This window comes from Suricata suricatta, chromosome 1 (genome assembly GCF_006229205.1).
Source record: "Suricata suricatta isolate VVHF042 chromosome 1, meerkat_22Aug2017_6uvM2_HiC, whole genome shotgun sequence".
In the NCBI taxonomy this organism is placed as follows: Eukaryota; Metazoa; Chordata; class Mammalia; order Carnivora; family Herpestidae; genus Suricata; species Suricata suricatta.
Genome location: NC_043700.1, coordinates 112,649,298 through 112,664,239, shown reverse-complemented (window position 1 = coordinate 112,664,239; position 14,942 = coordinate 112,649,298). Strand labels below are relative to the sequence as shown.

Here is a 14,942-nt window from a genome sequence, read left to right as displayed (position 1 = left end):
TAATTCTCATAACATTATTATGCCCATAGCATAAGCAAATGAGAATATGTTAATATCTTAGCAAGAAAAAAATGAGAGAAAGCATAGTAAGAAGTCATCTCAGACCTTCTTCTATGTGTAAGACATTTTATCTACTCAATAAACTATCTATCCTACCCTGCTTTCATGGAAATGATTTTCCCTTACTCCAAAACATGTGATTGTAGTGTTTGGTTAATGGTGGCTGATAACTACCCATTACTCAGGGCTAATCATAAAATTTTGTTCCTTCAGCCTTAGTGATTAGCTCAAAGGGCTGGAAAGCAACCTAAGCCAAGCCAGGACCTGACGTCATCAGGTCCATCCATCTCTGCCTGTTTTTTCAAATTGAAGCTGAAAGACTTTTTCCTTCTCAAATCAGGAGTTATAAGGATGTGACCTAGAGTTATTGGCAGGCATGTGCCTTGAAATTACATGGTGAATCCCAAGAAAAAGAGACCACACTGGGCAACAGAGATAATAAGAGCTGACTTGGCATAAAGATAGGCAATTTCAGTCCCTGAGGTTGTAACTTGCTCTGGTTCCTATAACTATTTCCTTTGATTGTTAACTACTCCACTTTCCTTCTAATAAATCCAAGGGAGAAAAAACCCCCAAGAGTGAGGAGAGGACCCATTCTAAGCAGAGAGCTACTGGGAACCACTGCTATTTATATAGAGCTTATCCTACTAAAACACAATGTGATGCTTAGGTCTTGTTTTTTGAAAAACATGTAAGAAATCTAAATGAAACTCTCAAAATAAGCTAGAGGGAGCAGAGAGAAATGGGTCCTATCTAGCAACTTTTAATATAATCACAGAAACTAGAAGCTAATTTACCCCATTTCTAAAATGAAAAGTGTAGTATTAGCTAAAGTTTCACCATCAAAACATTTATTTACATATATGAAAACTACATATTTGGGATCAAGCATGTTAGGTTAGACTATACCAAGACAAAACATAAATCCCTTCCCCAAGAGATTTGAGTTAATATAAAGTAGGCACAATGAAAAAACAAAAACTCCATTTCAACAACTTCAAGTGCTTAAAATAAAGGCATTTAAATGCTTTGTGAATTCTCAAAAGGTAACCACTAACCTTGCCAGAGTTTAAAAAGTGACAATTGAGCTGAGTCTTGATGGAGGGATAAGCATTCCAAGCAGAGAACCTCATTCAAAGTCAAGGGTGTGAAAAACACAGTCGCAAAAATGTGCTTGTAATCTGGTATACCAACCAGAAACACAAAAGGGTATAGGTAAGAAAGTAGCAGATGTGACCAGAAAGGTTAACCACGAAGAGATCTTTCAAAAGCTTTGAACATGTCAAAGACCATCCCAAAGGCAATGGGAACCACAGAACTTTTAAAGCAGGAATAAGGCAAATCAAATTTGGAGTGTCAGGCTAACAACTAAAGCTGAACATTTTTACTACACTTCCTTCATATTAAAAATAAAATGCTGCAGAGCAGTGCCTGTGGTTAAGCATCTGACTCTTCACTTAGGCTCAGATTCTCACGGTTTGGGAATTGATCCCCACACTGGGCTGCGCACTGACAGCACAGACCCTGCTTGCAATTCGGTCCCCCTGGCCTCCCAAAATAAACTTTAAAAAAAGAATCCTTAAAACAAACAAACAAAAAAACTGTAGGGGCACCTGAGTGGCTCAATCAGTTAAATGCCCAACTCTTGGTTTTGGCTCAGGTCATGATTTCAAGGTTCGGGAGATTGAGCTCTACGTCAGACTCTGTGCTGATGGTGAGCACCTGCTTGGGATTCTCTCTCAAAATAAGTAACTTTAAAAAATGCTATAGCTATAACTGAAGATCCCTCACATACTCCCCAATTCCCTTTCTCCCACAGGAGGTAACAGGTTATCTGAAATTTGGTTTCCACTATGCCTCCACGTTTTTATACACAACTATATATGTATTTCTTAAGAATATATAGCACTATTTTAAAGGGCTTCAAATTTTAACTACATATAGACCTGTGGCTACATATATTTCTAAATACATCATTCAAAACACTGGGTTTTAAAAAAATTTTTCTTTTAGATCAGTGCATAGCCCAACATGGGGCCCTATCCCACAACCCTGGGAACATGACTTGATCCAAAAACAAGAGTTGGACACTCAACCGACGGGGCCACCCAGAACCAGGCGCCCCCAGAACACTGGCTTTTAATGCTATTTGTGACAAGTATTTCTAAAAATCTGATTAACTACTGACCTTCTATCCCCTATATACCCACAGAACATTTTAATTTGTGGGTATCACAGACTTCTCTCTGTATTGTAGGAATTCCTAATACAAAGGGCAGAGAAGTAGTTAACTACATTAGCAGTAATTCAGGTAAGAGAAAACTGTATTTACTGGATGGAGATCAATCTTCAATAAAGCACCTACTCAATGAATTTTCAAAAGTAGTTTTGTCTTTGGTAAAATCTTATTAACACTGAAACTGTTAGCTCTTTGCTTCCGAGTAGAGAGGAACATGGAAAGGACCAGAGAACAGCTCACATATAGCACCTGGGAAGTCTTCATACTGATGACCATCCTTCTCCCCAAGAACAGCATTACTAAGGTGGACTCTTGGCCAACTATTTTTTTAAAATTTTTTAAATTATTTATTTTGAGAAAGAGCGATTGGGGCAGGAGCATAGAGGGAGACAGAGAATTCCAAGCAGGATCTACACTGTGAGTAGAGCCCAACACGGGGCTCAAACTCATGAACCATGAGATCAGGACCCGAGTCAAAATGAAGAGCTGGATGGTTAACCGACTGACCCACCCAGGTGCCCCTAGCCAACTATTAAGACCACTAAAATAGGAAAGAACATGGCAGAGGAGACTGACACACACTAGGAGTTGCTAAAGGCTCCACTCACAATGAAGGGACGCAAAAGTGGATCAAGGACACCCAAGGACCTAAAGAACCTCACCTAAGTTTAAACATTTCTTTGCCATGGTATGTTTTTCTGGAGGAAGTTTTTTTGGATCACCTTCCTCTGAACAGCTTTTCCTGAAAACCTTCCTGCACACTTGGCTCTTATGAAAATCCAGGCCTTCTCTCACTTAGAAATATGCTTCTCCGTTCCACTTAAAAGCCTAAACTTAGGGCACCTGGATGCCTCAGTCAGTTGAGTGATTTTGGCTCAGGTCATGATCTTGTGGTTCAGGAGTTTTGAGCCCCACATTGGGCTCACTGCTGTCAGCCTGTCAGTGCAGAGCCCAATTTGAATTCTATCCTCCTCTCTATCCCTCCTCCACTGACATACTCCAAAAATAAATATATATGAAAAAAGCCTAATCAGACCCATAGGATAAGGAGTCAAGCAAATCTCTCTAAAAGGTAGCCAAAATGTACAGCTTAAGGCAGTGAGTGTTTTCATCTGAAGGTACATGATTAAACATTAAGGAGTATGACCATTCCTTTTGTGAGACTCCTAAGAAAAAGCCTGGTTTATCTTCAGATCTTCGATCATTATAGCACACAAGATCTCTTTGACAGTTGACTATTAGAAGTAAAACATGAAAAAAAATCTAGAAATACTGCTAAATATTTGCTTTTTGCTTCTCTACTCTCTCTACCTTTTACTCTTTTCAGAGGTGAAATAACTAACCAGACTATGAAGAACAAGAAGCCAACGTATTAAACACAAAGGACTGAAGAGATGATGGGGGAAGTACAAAAAATGGTCTCTGCCATTAAAGAACTCATAAATTGGAAAAAAATAACTATTTATCAGTTATGAAAACAACTAATAATGAATAATGAAACCACAGAGGAGCCATCAGAACAGTGTCCAGTAACATTTAATGCCTCCAGTAATAATCACTGAAGCATTCTGAACTTTCTAATGACAACCACTACTTAACAGATCAACATAACCTAAGTCAGTAATTTATGAAATTACTGTGGAAATGCCAAGTTCATGGGTTCCATCCTGGAGTACAGTAACTACCACCACCATGTTCACAATCATTTGTTATCCCATACTCCACTACCCATCTTGTACATTATCACACACAGGTCATGATGGTAATACAGATACATTTGCTATCATCACTTTTGAGAAACTTAAAGGTTCGTGTCACTACTGACAGAAAATGTCTTGTATTTTACTCAAGAGTCCACTTCTTTCATAACTTTTGACAGATTTGTAGAACTATATGAATTAGCACTATAAAGAGAGCCCTCACCTGTTAAAACCTACACTGGGCAACATAAAATACTACTGTGGGGTCTGAATGTGATGAGGCTATTCTTTGTAGGCATTATCTAAATAGGCAAAACATATAGCTAAATTTAGGTTCTCAGCTTTGATACATGAAAACATACAAGGCATTTTATTGACTTTCTACACGAAGTGAAAAGAAGAGTGCCTTTACAAGAAATTTTGAGATAAGGAGCCTTTACAACCTAACAAAACATATAGGTACATATTCAGACAAGTGATAGGAGGATAAAATGCAATACAATTATTGCCAGATGAGAACTACTATAATTATTCTTACAAAGATCAGGTTTACTATGAAGTACACAAAAATTTTCTTACAGACTTTAACGTCATGGAATTTCTGTATACCGTGTGTAGACACAAATGGTAAGAAAGGAAACAACAAAGATTTCAGAAATGTACGTTTACCAGAAGTTATTTCGAAAGAAGGAAACCTGACAAAAAGATTTTGGGATCTGAACAATTTCATAGAATGGTAGACTTAAGAATGAAAAGGAACAGACATTTTAAAATCATTTTAGTTTGGAATTTATAATCTGAGAAATCCTAAAAATTTCTTTTACTTTAAGGATTAAGAGGTTGGTGCTACACACCAGGTCTCATTACATCACTGACAATATATTAACTTCCTGTTTAGCTGTAATTATAGGTGAGACAGTGTGCTTGCTCATTACTCAAGATCTAAAGAATAGCTTGAATGAATAATACTACAATTTTCTTTCTTTGGATCACTGTTTAAGTCACTTAAAATTATTCAAAGCCGTTCTTTTGTAGGCATTATCTAGATGGGCAAAACATATAGCTAAATTTAGGTTTTCAGCTTTGATACATGAAAACATACAAGGCATTTTATAGATAATTTTTGTTTTTCTTAATAGCAGTCCCGTGGTTGAAAACATCCGATCATATATTAGCTTTGAAATTACAAGGCGAGGATAAATGTGAAAAAGTCCTCCATCCTAAAAACAAAGTAACCGAATAGCAAGTCAGAACTGAAACTGACAAGGCAAAATAAGACAAATCCAGCTATGAAAAATTATAAATCTGAATGATACAAGATTATGCTGAAAATACTGTTGCTGATAAAAAGCATATTTTTAGGTAAAGGTATAAAACACTTCACTGAATTTTTTCCTTTCACACATAACAAAGCAGAATATAGTTTTAAGAATCTTATCTAGCAAGGTAAGTTGGCTAATAAGATAGTCACTAAATGCAACCATTCTTAACTACACTGTTCTATTTTCAAGTAAGATCACTGCTGCTGGTATCAAACCCATCAACACAAAATTTTCCAGTAAAAGAATGAAAATCACTTTAATATTGCTAATTTCAAAATACTACTTTGTTTTGACAAAGAAGTATAGTTATAAAATCCACCTTAAAACAACAGACTATAGCACAAATAATTTAAATAAACTATCTTTAACAATGAGTAAATCTGGGGTGCCTGAATGGCTCAGTCAGTTAAGCACTTGACTTTGGCTCAGGTCATGATCTTGTATTTCTGGAGTTTGAGCCCCACCTTGGGCTCTCTGCTGTCAACGCACATTCTGTGTCTCCCTCTCTCTTTGCTTCCCCCTCACTCCCTGCACCTCTCTTAAAAAAAAAAAAAAAAAGAAAAAGAAAAAGAAAAAAGATTAAAAAAAGTAATGGGTAAATCTGATATAAGAACAAAGATTACCCCCCTCCCCTCTTTTTGTTTATTGTGAGAGTGAGGAAGAGAGCATCCCAAGCTGTGGATCCTGATGTGAGGTTCAATCCCATGAACCTTGAGATCATGATCTGAGCCAAAAATCAAGAGTCAGAACTCAAAAAGATCAGGCACTCCTCCCCTTAATTTCTTTTAAAAGTTATTTCCCATTCCTGATTTAGATTCTCGAAAGTTAAGTTGTACAAGGTGACAAACACCTATTCGTGTGTTTATTGTGCTTGTTTCTTCCACTCAAAGCAGAGATTCTCATGGGTAATGACAAGGCTTCCTCATTTTTTATCTCCCTGGGACTAGACTACTGTGCCAAACGGAATAAAACCTCTCTAAGTATGGATTAAATGATTATCCCAATGTTTGTGGATCTCAACCAGAGGGAGGCTTCAGAATCACCTAAGGGACATTTCAAAATTATGCCTAATCCCAGAGAAAATGAATCTGTATATCTGGTAAGACCCCATATACTACATCCTTTGAGGACTCTGCTCAATTTCCTGATATATAAATACAACTCATGTCAAAACCCATGAACAAGAACGTATTATGGAATGCAAAAGCCAATCTAAGATTTGAGGTCTTAATCTGAAAAGTTTTATGTCAGTAGTAGGAAACTACTGTTTTCTTTACTAGAAAGGAATCATTACGGTAAAAGTGGAACATTTTCAAGAATTGACTGTATCTTAGATAGCAAGGTACAGAAAATGGAATTCATGAGTTAAATAATATATAATCCAGTAACCAATATATAGTAAGTAGCTTTTCCCCCAGTGCTAATAAGAGTGTTCAACTTTATATTTATAGGAACAACAACAACTAGAATTAACACTGCAAAGGAGCGGGATGGTGAGAAGTGTCAAGATTAAGTCACTCTTAATAAATTAAACACCAAGGTCACCATGATCCGTATGGATGAGTCACACAACTGTCCCACAAGTTGGCTACAAAAAAGCCTTGAGGACCCTAAAGAAACACCTGCAAAACCTATCAGCTCTGGGGACAAGTGTATTTTAAGATACCCATAACAATCAATTGGAACATGGCAGCTCCCATCACTCAAAAAGAACACTCACTCCTGCTTTCAAATCTTTTGTTAGTGATTTCTCTTAATTCACTAATTAGCTAGAACATAAGAATAAAGTGAAATCCCCATTATTTAAAAGTGAAGTGGGAGAAAAGAGCAATGGCTTATTGCAGGTAGCAAAACTAAAATGACCTTCATTCACCTGATAAAATAGAAACAAATGGTTCAGAACAGCAGTACCGCATGGAGTTTAAGCTCTTGAGGTAGACTGTCTGATCTGAACCTCTGTCACTTACTAGCTGTGTAACAAGTAACTTAACCTCTCTGTGCCGGGTTCCTCATGTATAAAATGTAATGATAAAGAGCATCTCACAGACTTGTTGAGGATTAAATGAATTTTCACAAGGGGCTTAGGAATAGTTTGGTACATAGTAAATGCTAAGTCCTCACTATTGCTAGCACCAGAATGATGGAAAAGAAAAACCTTTTTGAACACTAAAAACCTGACATGACAGTTAAGACACAAAATGGAACCAGACTGTCTGGGTTCTAATCCTAATTCTGCCATCAGAGACTAGGGGTAGGTTTTTGTTTTGCTTTTTAATCTTTCTGTGCTTCACGTTTCTAATCTCCAAATGGGAATAATAATTTAATTTTCCCTGCTTCCTGGAGTTGTAGTATTGAGTTAATACTAGTGTCTCAAACAGTTCTGACACATTGCAAACACTCAAAACATGAGCTACTCTTCTAGGCTTGGCTCATAATATATTTTAAATAAAGTTCTCTTTAAACTTCCCCCAAATACAAGCACTGTAGTTTTGTTTATTGGGAGTAGTATAATTGCCTATGGTCCTTAAACACCACTCATCAACTTGGGAGTTCCCATTTTTCATTCTTGTTGTTTATTAAATAGCCTTGTAAAACAACACTACAGCTTATTAAATAAATAATATAGCAAAAAACAAGATCGTAAAGGCTGTCTGATCTAAGAAATACTCAAAATATTTTAATGTAAACTCTGGGAAAAAACAAATCCAAAAGCTTGATCAAATGAACTAATACTGGCTAAAAATATTCCAACAGTAAGCATTTCAATGAAGAATCAACAAGGAATGCAAGTATCATAGCATACGGAATTTGAGGGCTCCAGACAAATTAAAAAAAAAAGGGTATGTAACACAAGAAATACCATTCTATACTAATACCTACTTGACCTTTTATCTCTAGAACAGAGTTCTCTTTGGATTTGGGATTTTTTTTTTTTTTTAAGTTTCACCATGTGATTCAATACCAAGCCACATGCCTTTCAAAAACTTTCTGTACATTGAGTCAACAGTCCTACATAAACAGTTTTTTTCCAATTTGGAAAGTATTATGTCAGTATTATGTCCAGTTAATGTATTAACCTATCTTCAAAATATTTACAGAAGACAACCTGATACTAACGAACAGTATTAAACTAGGAAAATTCTTTAACAAGTTTTTGAAGATTAATAATCTGAGTGCCATATGCCTGCTCAAAGCCACACAATAACCTCTTTAATCCTAAAATAAATGATTGAATAAACAAATAAAATCTAGGAACCTAAATCTGTTTTGCTCACTACTGCATTCCTAGCATCTAGAACATACTGGGCACTCAACTATTGTTCATACTTAACAAGTACTCATTTTATAGAGGCATACAAATAGTTTGCCCAGGCCTAGAATTCTAACTGGAGCATTTCTACTCCAAAGTTCACATTCTTAACCATTATACTGCCTCTCTAAAGCTTTTAAATAATTAAAGTGTCACAGCAGCTGGGTATCACCTGTAAAAGAAAAAAAATCAATGAGACCTTCCTTTGAAGTTCCACATGCATAAAAAGCTATGGATTTGAAACTTCTACATCTTAGTAGCCTGAACTAATTCTCATAAAGGGTTCTGACATGCATTGAATGTTATATTCTTTGTACTAACTATGCTTTTCCAATGTATTGGGGGGTCTTCGAAAGTGGTCAATGAGATGCTTAACCCTTACTTAAAATCTTAACTCCTAAAAAAAATTTTTCCTCTCCTTTTCCATCCTCTCAAAAATCACAAAATTTAAGTTTATATTTCACATAAACACATAATGACAATGCAACGATGGACTAAATCAAAATTCACGATCTCAGCCTCGATACAGTCTGTGAAGATGTGAACCTTTATCTTTTGTAATACCAGTGTTGTCACACTCCAAAGTCACACGTATTAAATAAATCAGAATTAGGCAGCATCAGGTCTACTTAGTAAAGCCAAGTCCTTGTCATTCCTTCCATGCAGAAGCCCTTGAAAAAAACGTAACCCATCAAATCCAAAGTTTCTAACCCACAACCTCCTCTTGTCTTAGTTTTAGTAAGGCTGAATTTATTCCATGACATTTTTTTCAAGTTAGCTGTAAATACTCCACCCTCCTCGATTGTGCAAGAACCAAACACACCACACATACACAAGTTACAAAAAAAAAAAAAAAAAAAGGGAAATACAGTCTGAGAGTTTGAATATAGATAAAGTCTTGAGCAGGACGTCTTAAGAGCTATGTACAATATGATGTAAAAGCTAACATTTAATAAAGAATATTATTTTATGTTATCAGAAAAGGAGATGCCGGAAAGAGCCTGAACCAGTTAAAGCAGCCGCCATCTTAAAATGCGGGATAGAAGTTAGAGCAAGAAAATGAGACTAAATCACCGGAGGTGGAGGTTCCGCCTACCCCCAAGCCTCGAAAACCTCTTTTTTCCCCCCCAACTTCTATGGATAGTTTAGCATCAAACCACATTTTAGGTAGCGAAACATTCTTCCCCGAAAGTGTTATTAAATGAGCCGAGGCAAAACTAGGTACACCTAGCCTTCCCTTACTGCCATCACACCCCTAGTCCCCCCACCCCCCAGCCAAAAGAAGGGAGCTTCCAGAAGCCTTTTACAGCAGTTCTCGGTGTCCCTCAGATAAATAGCTTCGGGTGTGAAGCCTCAACTACAAAACATAGGAAGTGGTAACACGGTGTCGGCCCATCTCCTCCCAACCCCACTTATTCTTGGGTAACCTGCCCCCAGTCGACTGAGTCTGATTAGGCTTATCATTCACTACTTTTCAGCTCCCAAGAGACTCCTATACCGACCCCCAATATGTTCGGGACCCGCCAGATTTATACGTTCTTCTCCCCTGTTTCCTACCATTCTTCCCGGTAGAAAGTCTAAGAGCCTTGATCTTATAAATGAAGTTTTTAAGCACCGAGAACAGGAAGCGCCATGACCTCTGCTGGAGCGTCTCTCGGCAATTCTGACCTCAAACAAGACTAACTCTTCTTTTAGAAGCAGAACCGAGGCGCCTGAAATCACTCCCTCACCTCTAATTTGCACCGGTTCCACTGAAACATACTCAATATAACACCATTCGCCACCAAGTGTTCTGTTCTCTAGCTTTAAGCCTCACTTCTTGAAAGTAGATCTGCGTTTCCCATCCCCCAAAAGAAGTGACCCAAAGAGGGACGTTTTCATAATTATACTTCCTCCCCACCCCCACGCTTTCCTCTGGTACTGAATCTTCCTTTCCTCCTGCGACCCCATTCCTTTCAGCCCCAAGGGTTACCTTATTAATCCGTTTCAGCGCCATAGTCTGTGCTTTTCGTCTGGCTCCTCACTCTCTCGGTGTGTGCTCAAAGGTCCGGCCAAAACTCTTGGTTGTCCGGGCAGCAGGGAAGGATGGTCTCTTCGTCTCACACCGGCTCTGCCAGACACAGGCGCCTTTTGCAAAAACGGAGCAGATCAGCACTCGCACAGGCCCCGAAGACACCCTGATGAATCCAGGTCCCTTAAAACGGCCGCGATCCGGGGTGGGTGGGGTGGCGTGGCAAAGCCACCAACAGCCTCTATGCCGTGCTTCGGCCCGAGGAGGCGGCGAAGGTGACGGGAAGAGCGGAGGGGCGGCTACAAGTCTGACTTCCCGACCTCTCGTAAGCAAGAAACCCGGGTGGGAGAGGAAGAGGCGTAGGAGAAAGGGGTGGGTGCGGGGCAGGGTCCGGAGCCCAGCAGAGGAGGAGCCGGGGCCTAGTCGGCGCTATGCCGGCGTCACCAGGGCAAAGAAAGGCTAGGGGGGAGGGGGAAACAGGAGACTCCGGCCTTCTTTCGGTTTCTGCTCAAAAGTACGGCCAGAGAAGAGAAGGAAATAAAAGAGGAAAAGCTAGAAGTGTGTTGCTGTTCCCGCAGTTAAGGCTATTCTGTGTCGGCCCCTGACGCCACTGTACACTCCGCCTTCCAGCGCGCTCCCGCACGCGCCCGCCCAGCCACCGCCACCACGCGCCCGTGCTGCCCCTGAGGCTCCGGCTTAGGCGCGAGGACGCGCCCATTCCCCCACCCCTTAAGCAAGAGAGGCCCCGGTTTCTCTAGCCTTCTCACCCTACCCCACCCAACAGGCTGGTCACTCAAGCCAACCAAGGCCTGTATTTCCCCTCTTACCCGGCCGGCCAAGTGGGCCGGCCTCCCTTCCCTTCCCCTAGCCGTCCACACCCACGCGTACAGAGGGGCCGGGGCCTCCCTCAAGCTGCGGCCTCGGCCTCCTCCCCGCGCGGCAGCTGGTGCCTCCCCGGCCCTACGGGGCTCACGCGCACGACACAGCCACAAGATGTCCGCTCTGACGGAACTACTGCCAGCTGCCACGCTCCGCCCCTCCCCCCTCCTCCTGCCTCTTCACCGCCGCGTATCAGTCCGCCAACGCCGCCGTCGCGAGCACAGGACGAATCTAAGGGTGAAGGGGGACCGTTTACTTCCTACGTCCAGAGCCGAGTTTATGCTACCCCCTTTTCCTTCTTTTCGGAACAGCACCTTCTTACTAAACAGATCGGAGATTGGACTGGGAGGGCGGGGGCCGGAGGCGGGTCATGGGCTGGGGGGAAGGGTGGACGAACGGCGGAAACCCTCAGACTCAGAGAAGCATCGAGAACCGGAAGGAGACCATGGGAGGAAGGTAATGGAAGCGGCAGCTGCGCTGTTGAGTCCCACGCCCCTCCCAGCAGCGTCCCCCAATTTCCTCACTTGGTATTGAGGCGACGGATCTCGCGAGAACCTCGTGGCTGGCTATCAGGAGCTACAGCTCTGCAATGACTTAAGGGCAGTTTTGTGCGCTCTTCCTGATGGAGGCCCGCCCCCAAATCCACAAATTCTCGCGAGATGCAATAGGCACCGGCTCGACTCGGGGCGGGCCGTCACCGGGAAGCACCGCCCCTAAATGCTTATGATGGTAGGAGGGAGAGGAAATGGAATTCCCCGGACTGGCTAGAGCGCGCGCCGACGCATCCGTCTCTCGCGCGCCCAATCAGGAATGTTCAGTGGGGAGGTACCACGAACTAATTACTAGATAACTTTAGCCCAGGTTGACCCGGGCTTTTGAAGTTTTCGGGGAAGCAGGTGAACGATATTTAACTCGCCTGCCCGGTAGGGCCGGTTAACCAATGGGAGGAGGCACCTCTCAAAACGAAAACAGTCAATTTAAATAGAACCAGGCGAACCGCTGATCAGTGCTATCACGTGCCAAAATACAGCGCATTTCTGACTTAGAGGATCAGTACTGAAGGGTGGACTTATACACTGGTTCCCAGAATGACAGTAGTCTAGAACTCAAACTCAACAGTGAATTAATTAATTTGGGGGTTAGGGGAATAGGGGCGGGCTAGTTATTTGCCTTTCGCCATCCGGCAGTGTTGAGATACGGGGATAGGCTTAATACGTTTTTCTTCCTGTTGCTGTGTTTCAATTTCTATGTACACAAGTTGAAAAACTCAAGAAATTAGAGTTTTGGGTCTTAAAAACTCATTACTTAACTAAAATATCTGGCGGGGGGAGGCACCTATAAGATAGGATTGGCCTGTTTTAATCTACCTAGTGTAAAATATGGAGAGCGTGGTTTTGCTGTCTAGTGTATCCTTCAAGCGAAGGGTTGTACATTAATTCTAAAAGGAATAAAGGTAAGCGCTGACGTGTTTAAAGATTTCTAACATTCCTTTCTAAGTGAAGTGGATATTTAAAAAAAAAAACTTTAACGTTTATTCAGTTTTGAGAGAGACAGAGTACGAGCAGAGGGTGGGGAGCCGAGACACAGAATTGGAAGCAGGCTCCAGGCACTGAGCTTTCAGTACAGAGCCCGAGGCGAGGCGGGGCTTGCTTGAACCCACCAACCTAGAGATCATGACCTGAGCTAAGTCCCACGTTTAACTGACTAAGCCACGGTGAAGTGGTATTTTAAAGATTTAATAGAAATACTAACTTGGGGCTCTTGGGAGGCTCAGTCTCTTGATTTCGACTAGGCTCTTGATCGCAGAGTCGTGGGATAGAGCCTGTACTGAGCATGGAGCCTGCATGGGATTCTCTCTCTCTCTCTCTCTCTCTCTCTCTCTCTCAATCTCTCTCTCTTCCTCTTCTTCTCTACCCCTTTGCCCCTATCCCCTGCTCGTGTGTGCATGCATTCTATGTTAAAAAGAAAAAAGGACCCAATATGCTTAAAAAATACATGAATAGAAACCCTTTTTTAGAATGGACTCAAGAAAAAAAGCAAGTTCTTTCTTGTTACAATAAAGTATTACTTAATAAAAACTAAAATAGTTTAGTGATGAATGGGCTAATGTATACTGTTTAAGTGACCAGAATGATTGTCTCAAGAGCAAATAGTTAAACAGTGCTTTTCAAACTAGTATCTATGTGAATCACCTAAGGGTTTTGTTCAGAATGCAGGTTTGATTTAGTAGGCCCTGGTGGAGCATGAAATTCTGAAGTTTTAACAAGTTCCCAGGTGATAGAGATTATTCTGGTTAGAAGACAACCTTGTGAGTGGCAGAGTACTAAAGTGCTCATCAAATGCCTTATTTCTCTTCTCCCAGAATAATCTTTGTTCTCTGTTTTAACCAGTCTAATATGGTAGAAACACAGAATTAGGCAATTGGGGTGGAGGGAGAAATCCAGGTTTGAGTTCTTGCTCTATTCTCATTTGTGTGATACTGTGTGGTTAGTTACCATCTTAGATTCTTCAACACTGAACTATACATAATAATAGCTGTTCTTTTTCACAGGGTTATTGTGTGGTTCATATGTCATAATGTATGTGAAAGGGCCCTGTAGACTACAGTGCTGTGTAAACATAAGTTATTAATGTAACCAGCCAGGCATTAACTGGCTAAAATGTGAAGTAAATGTGTAAGAATAATCATAAATATAGGTAATGTTTATGCAACACTTGTCATGTGTCAGGTGCTGTGCTTATTAACTACTTTTACAAAGAAACTGATGCACAGGGAGATGTACTATCCCAAGGTCACACAGCTAATAAATGGCAGAAGTAGCATTTGAACCCATGCAGTTAACTTCAGTGTATTTCCCAGGTGGAGTTTCATATCGTCTCTTAATTTACAAAGTAGGAGAGGAGGATGTTTTATGTTTCTACTTTCAGTGTCCTCTGAATCTAATTTTATTTGACTTATTTCTTCCTCTGTTTTGTTCTTTCAGAAGCCGGTATACAAGAGTGTTAGGAAACATTCCTATAGACCCGAAGGGAACTCATAGTATCCAGGAGGTCCCTAAAGAAAAGTCCCAGATAAGCCAAGTTGTATTACCCTCATCTAAACAAGCTTCAGTATGAAAAGGAACATCTTAATGCTCTGAATTAACAAAGCACAGCAGACTGGGACAAATTTGAGTTCAGAGTTCTTTACTTTTTTTGGGCCACAGACCATTTTGGCAGTCTGGTGAAGCCATTGACTCTTCTCAAAATGTTTTTAAATGTATAAAATAAAATTCATAGCAACAGTTGTAATGTGATATAAAGTATCTCATTCCTATTGGTGATATGATACCTATATCTATTTGCTGCTTACATTAAAAAATGGAAGAAAATGCTACATTTCAGTTTGAGATTAGTAAAAATAAAGCAATTTTTTCCCCAA

General features: G+C 40.5%; 2 protein-coding genes across 4 annotated transcripts in view; one reads left to right on the top strand and one right to left on the bottom strand.

Moving 5' to 3' along the window:
* UBE2D3 (ubiquitin conjugating enzyme E2 D3) overlaps nt 1–12,149 on the bottom strand; it is a 26,809-nt gene extending 14,660 nt beyond the window's left edge. The window contains exons 1-2 of one of the 3 annotated variants that reach the window (XM_029942606.1): nt 12,046–12,149; nt 10,604–10,758 (exon numbers count right to left, since the gene is read on the bottom strand). In XM_029942606.1, the coding sequence (XP_029798466.1) occupies nt 10,604–10,627 (24 nt within the window). In that variant the 5' untranslated portion in view covers nt 10,628–10,758; nt 12,046–12,149. Of the gene's footprint in view, nt 1–10,603; nt 10,759–11,530; nt 11,666–11,835; nt 11,922–12,045 lie in introns of those variants that run through there. The other 2 variants (XM_029942607.1, XM_029942604.1) reach the window with 2 other exon arrangements.
* On the top strand, nt 10,812–14,942 carry LOC115301511. Its single transcript, XM_029951428.1, has 4 exons — nt 10,812–11,100; nt 11,221–11,316; nt 11,427–11,977; nt 14,506–14,942. The coding sequence occupies exons 1-4, from the start codon at nt 10,812–10,814 to the stop codon at nt 14,560–14,562; spliced, it is 993 nt and encodes a 330-aa protein (XP_029807288.1). The 3' UTR covers nt 14,563–14,942.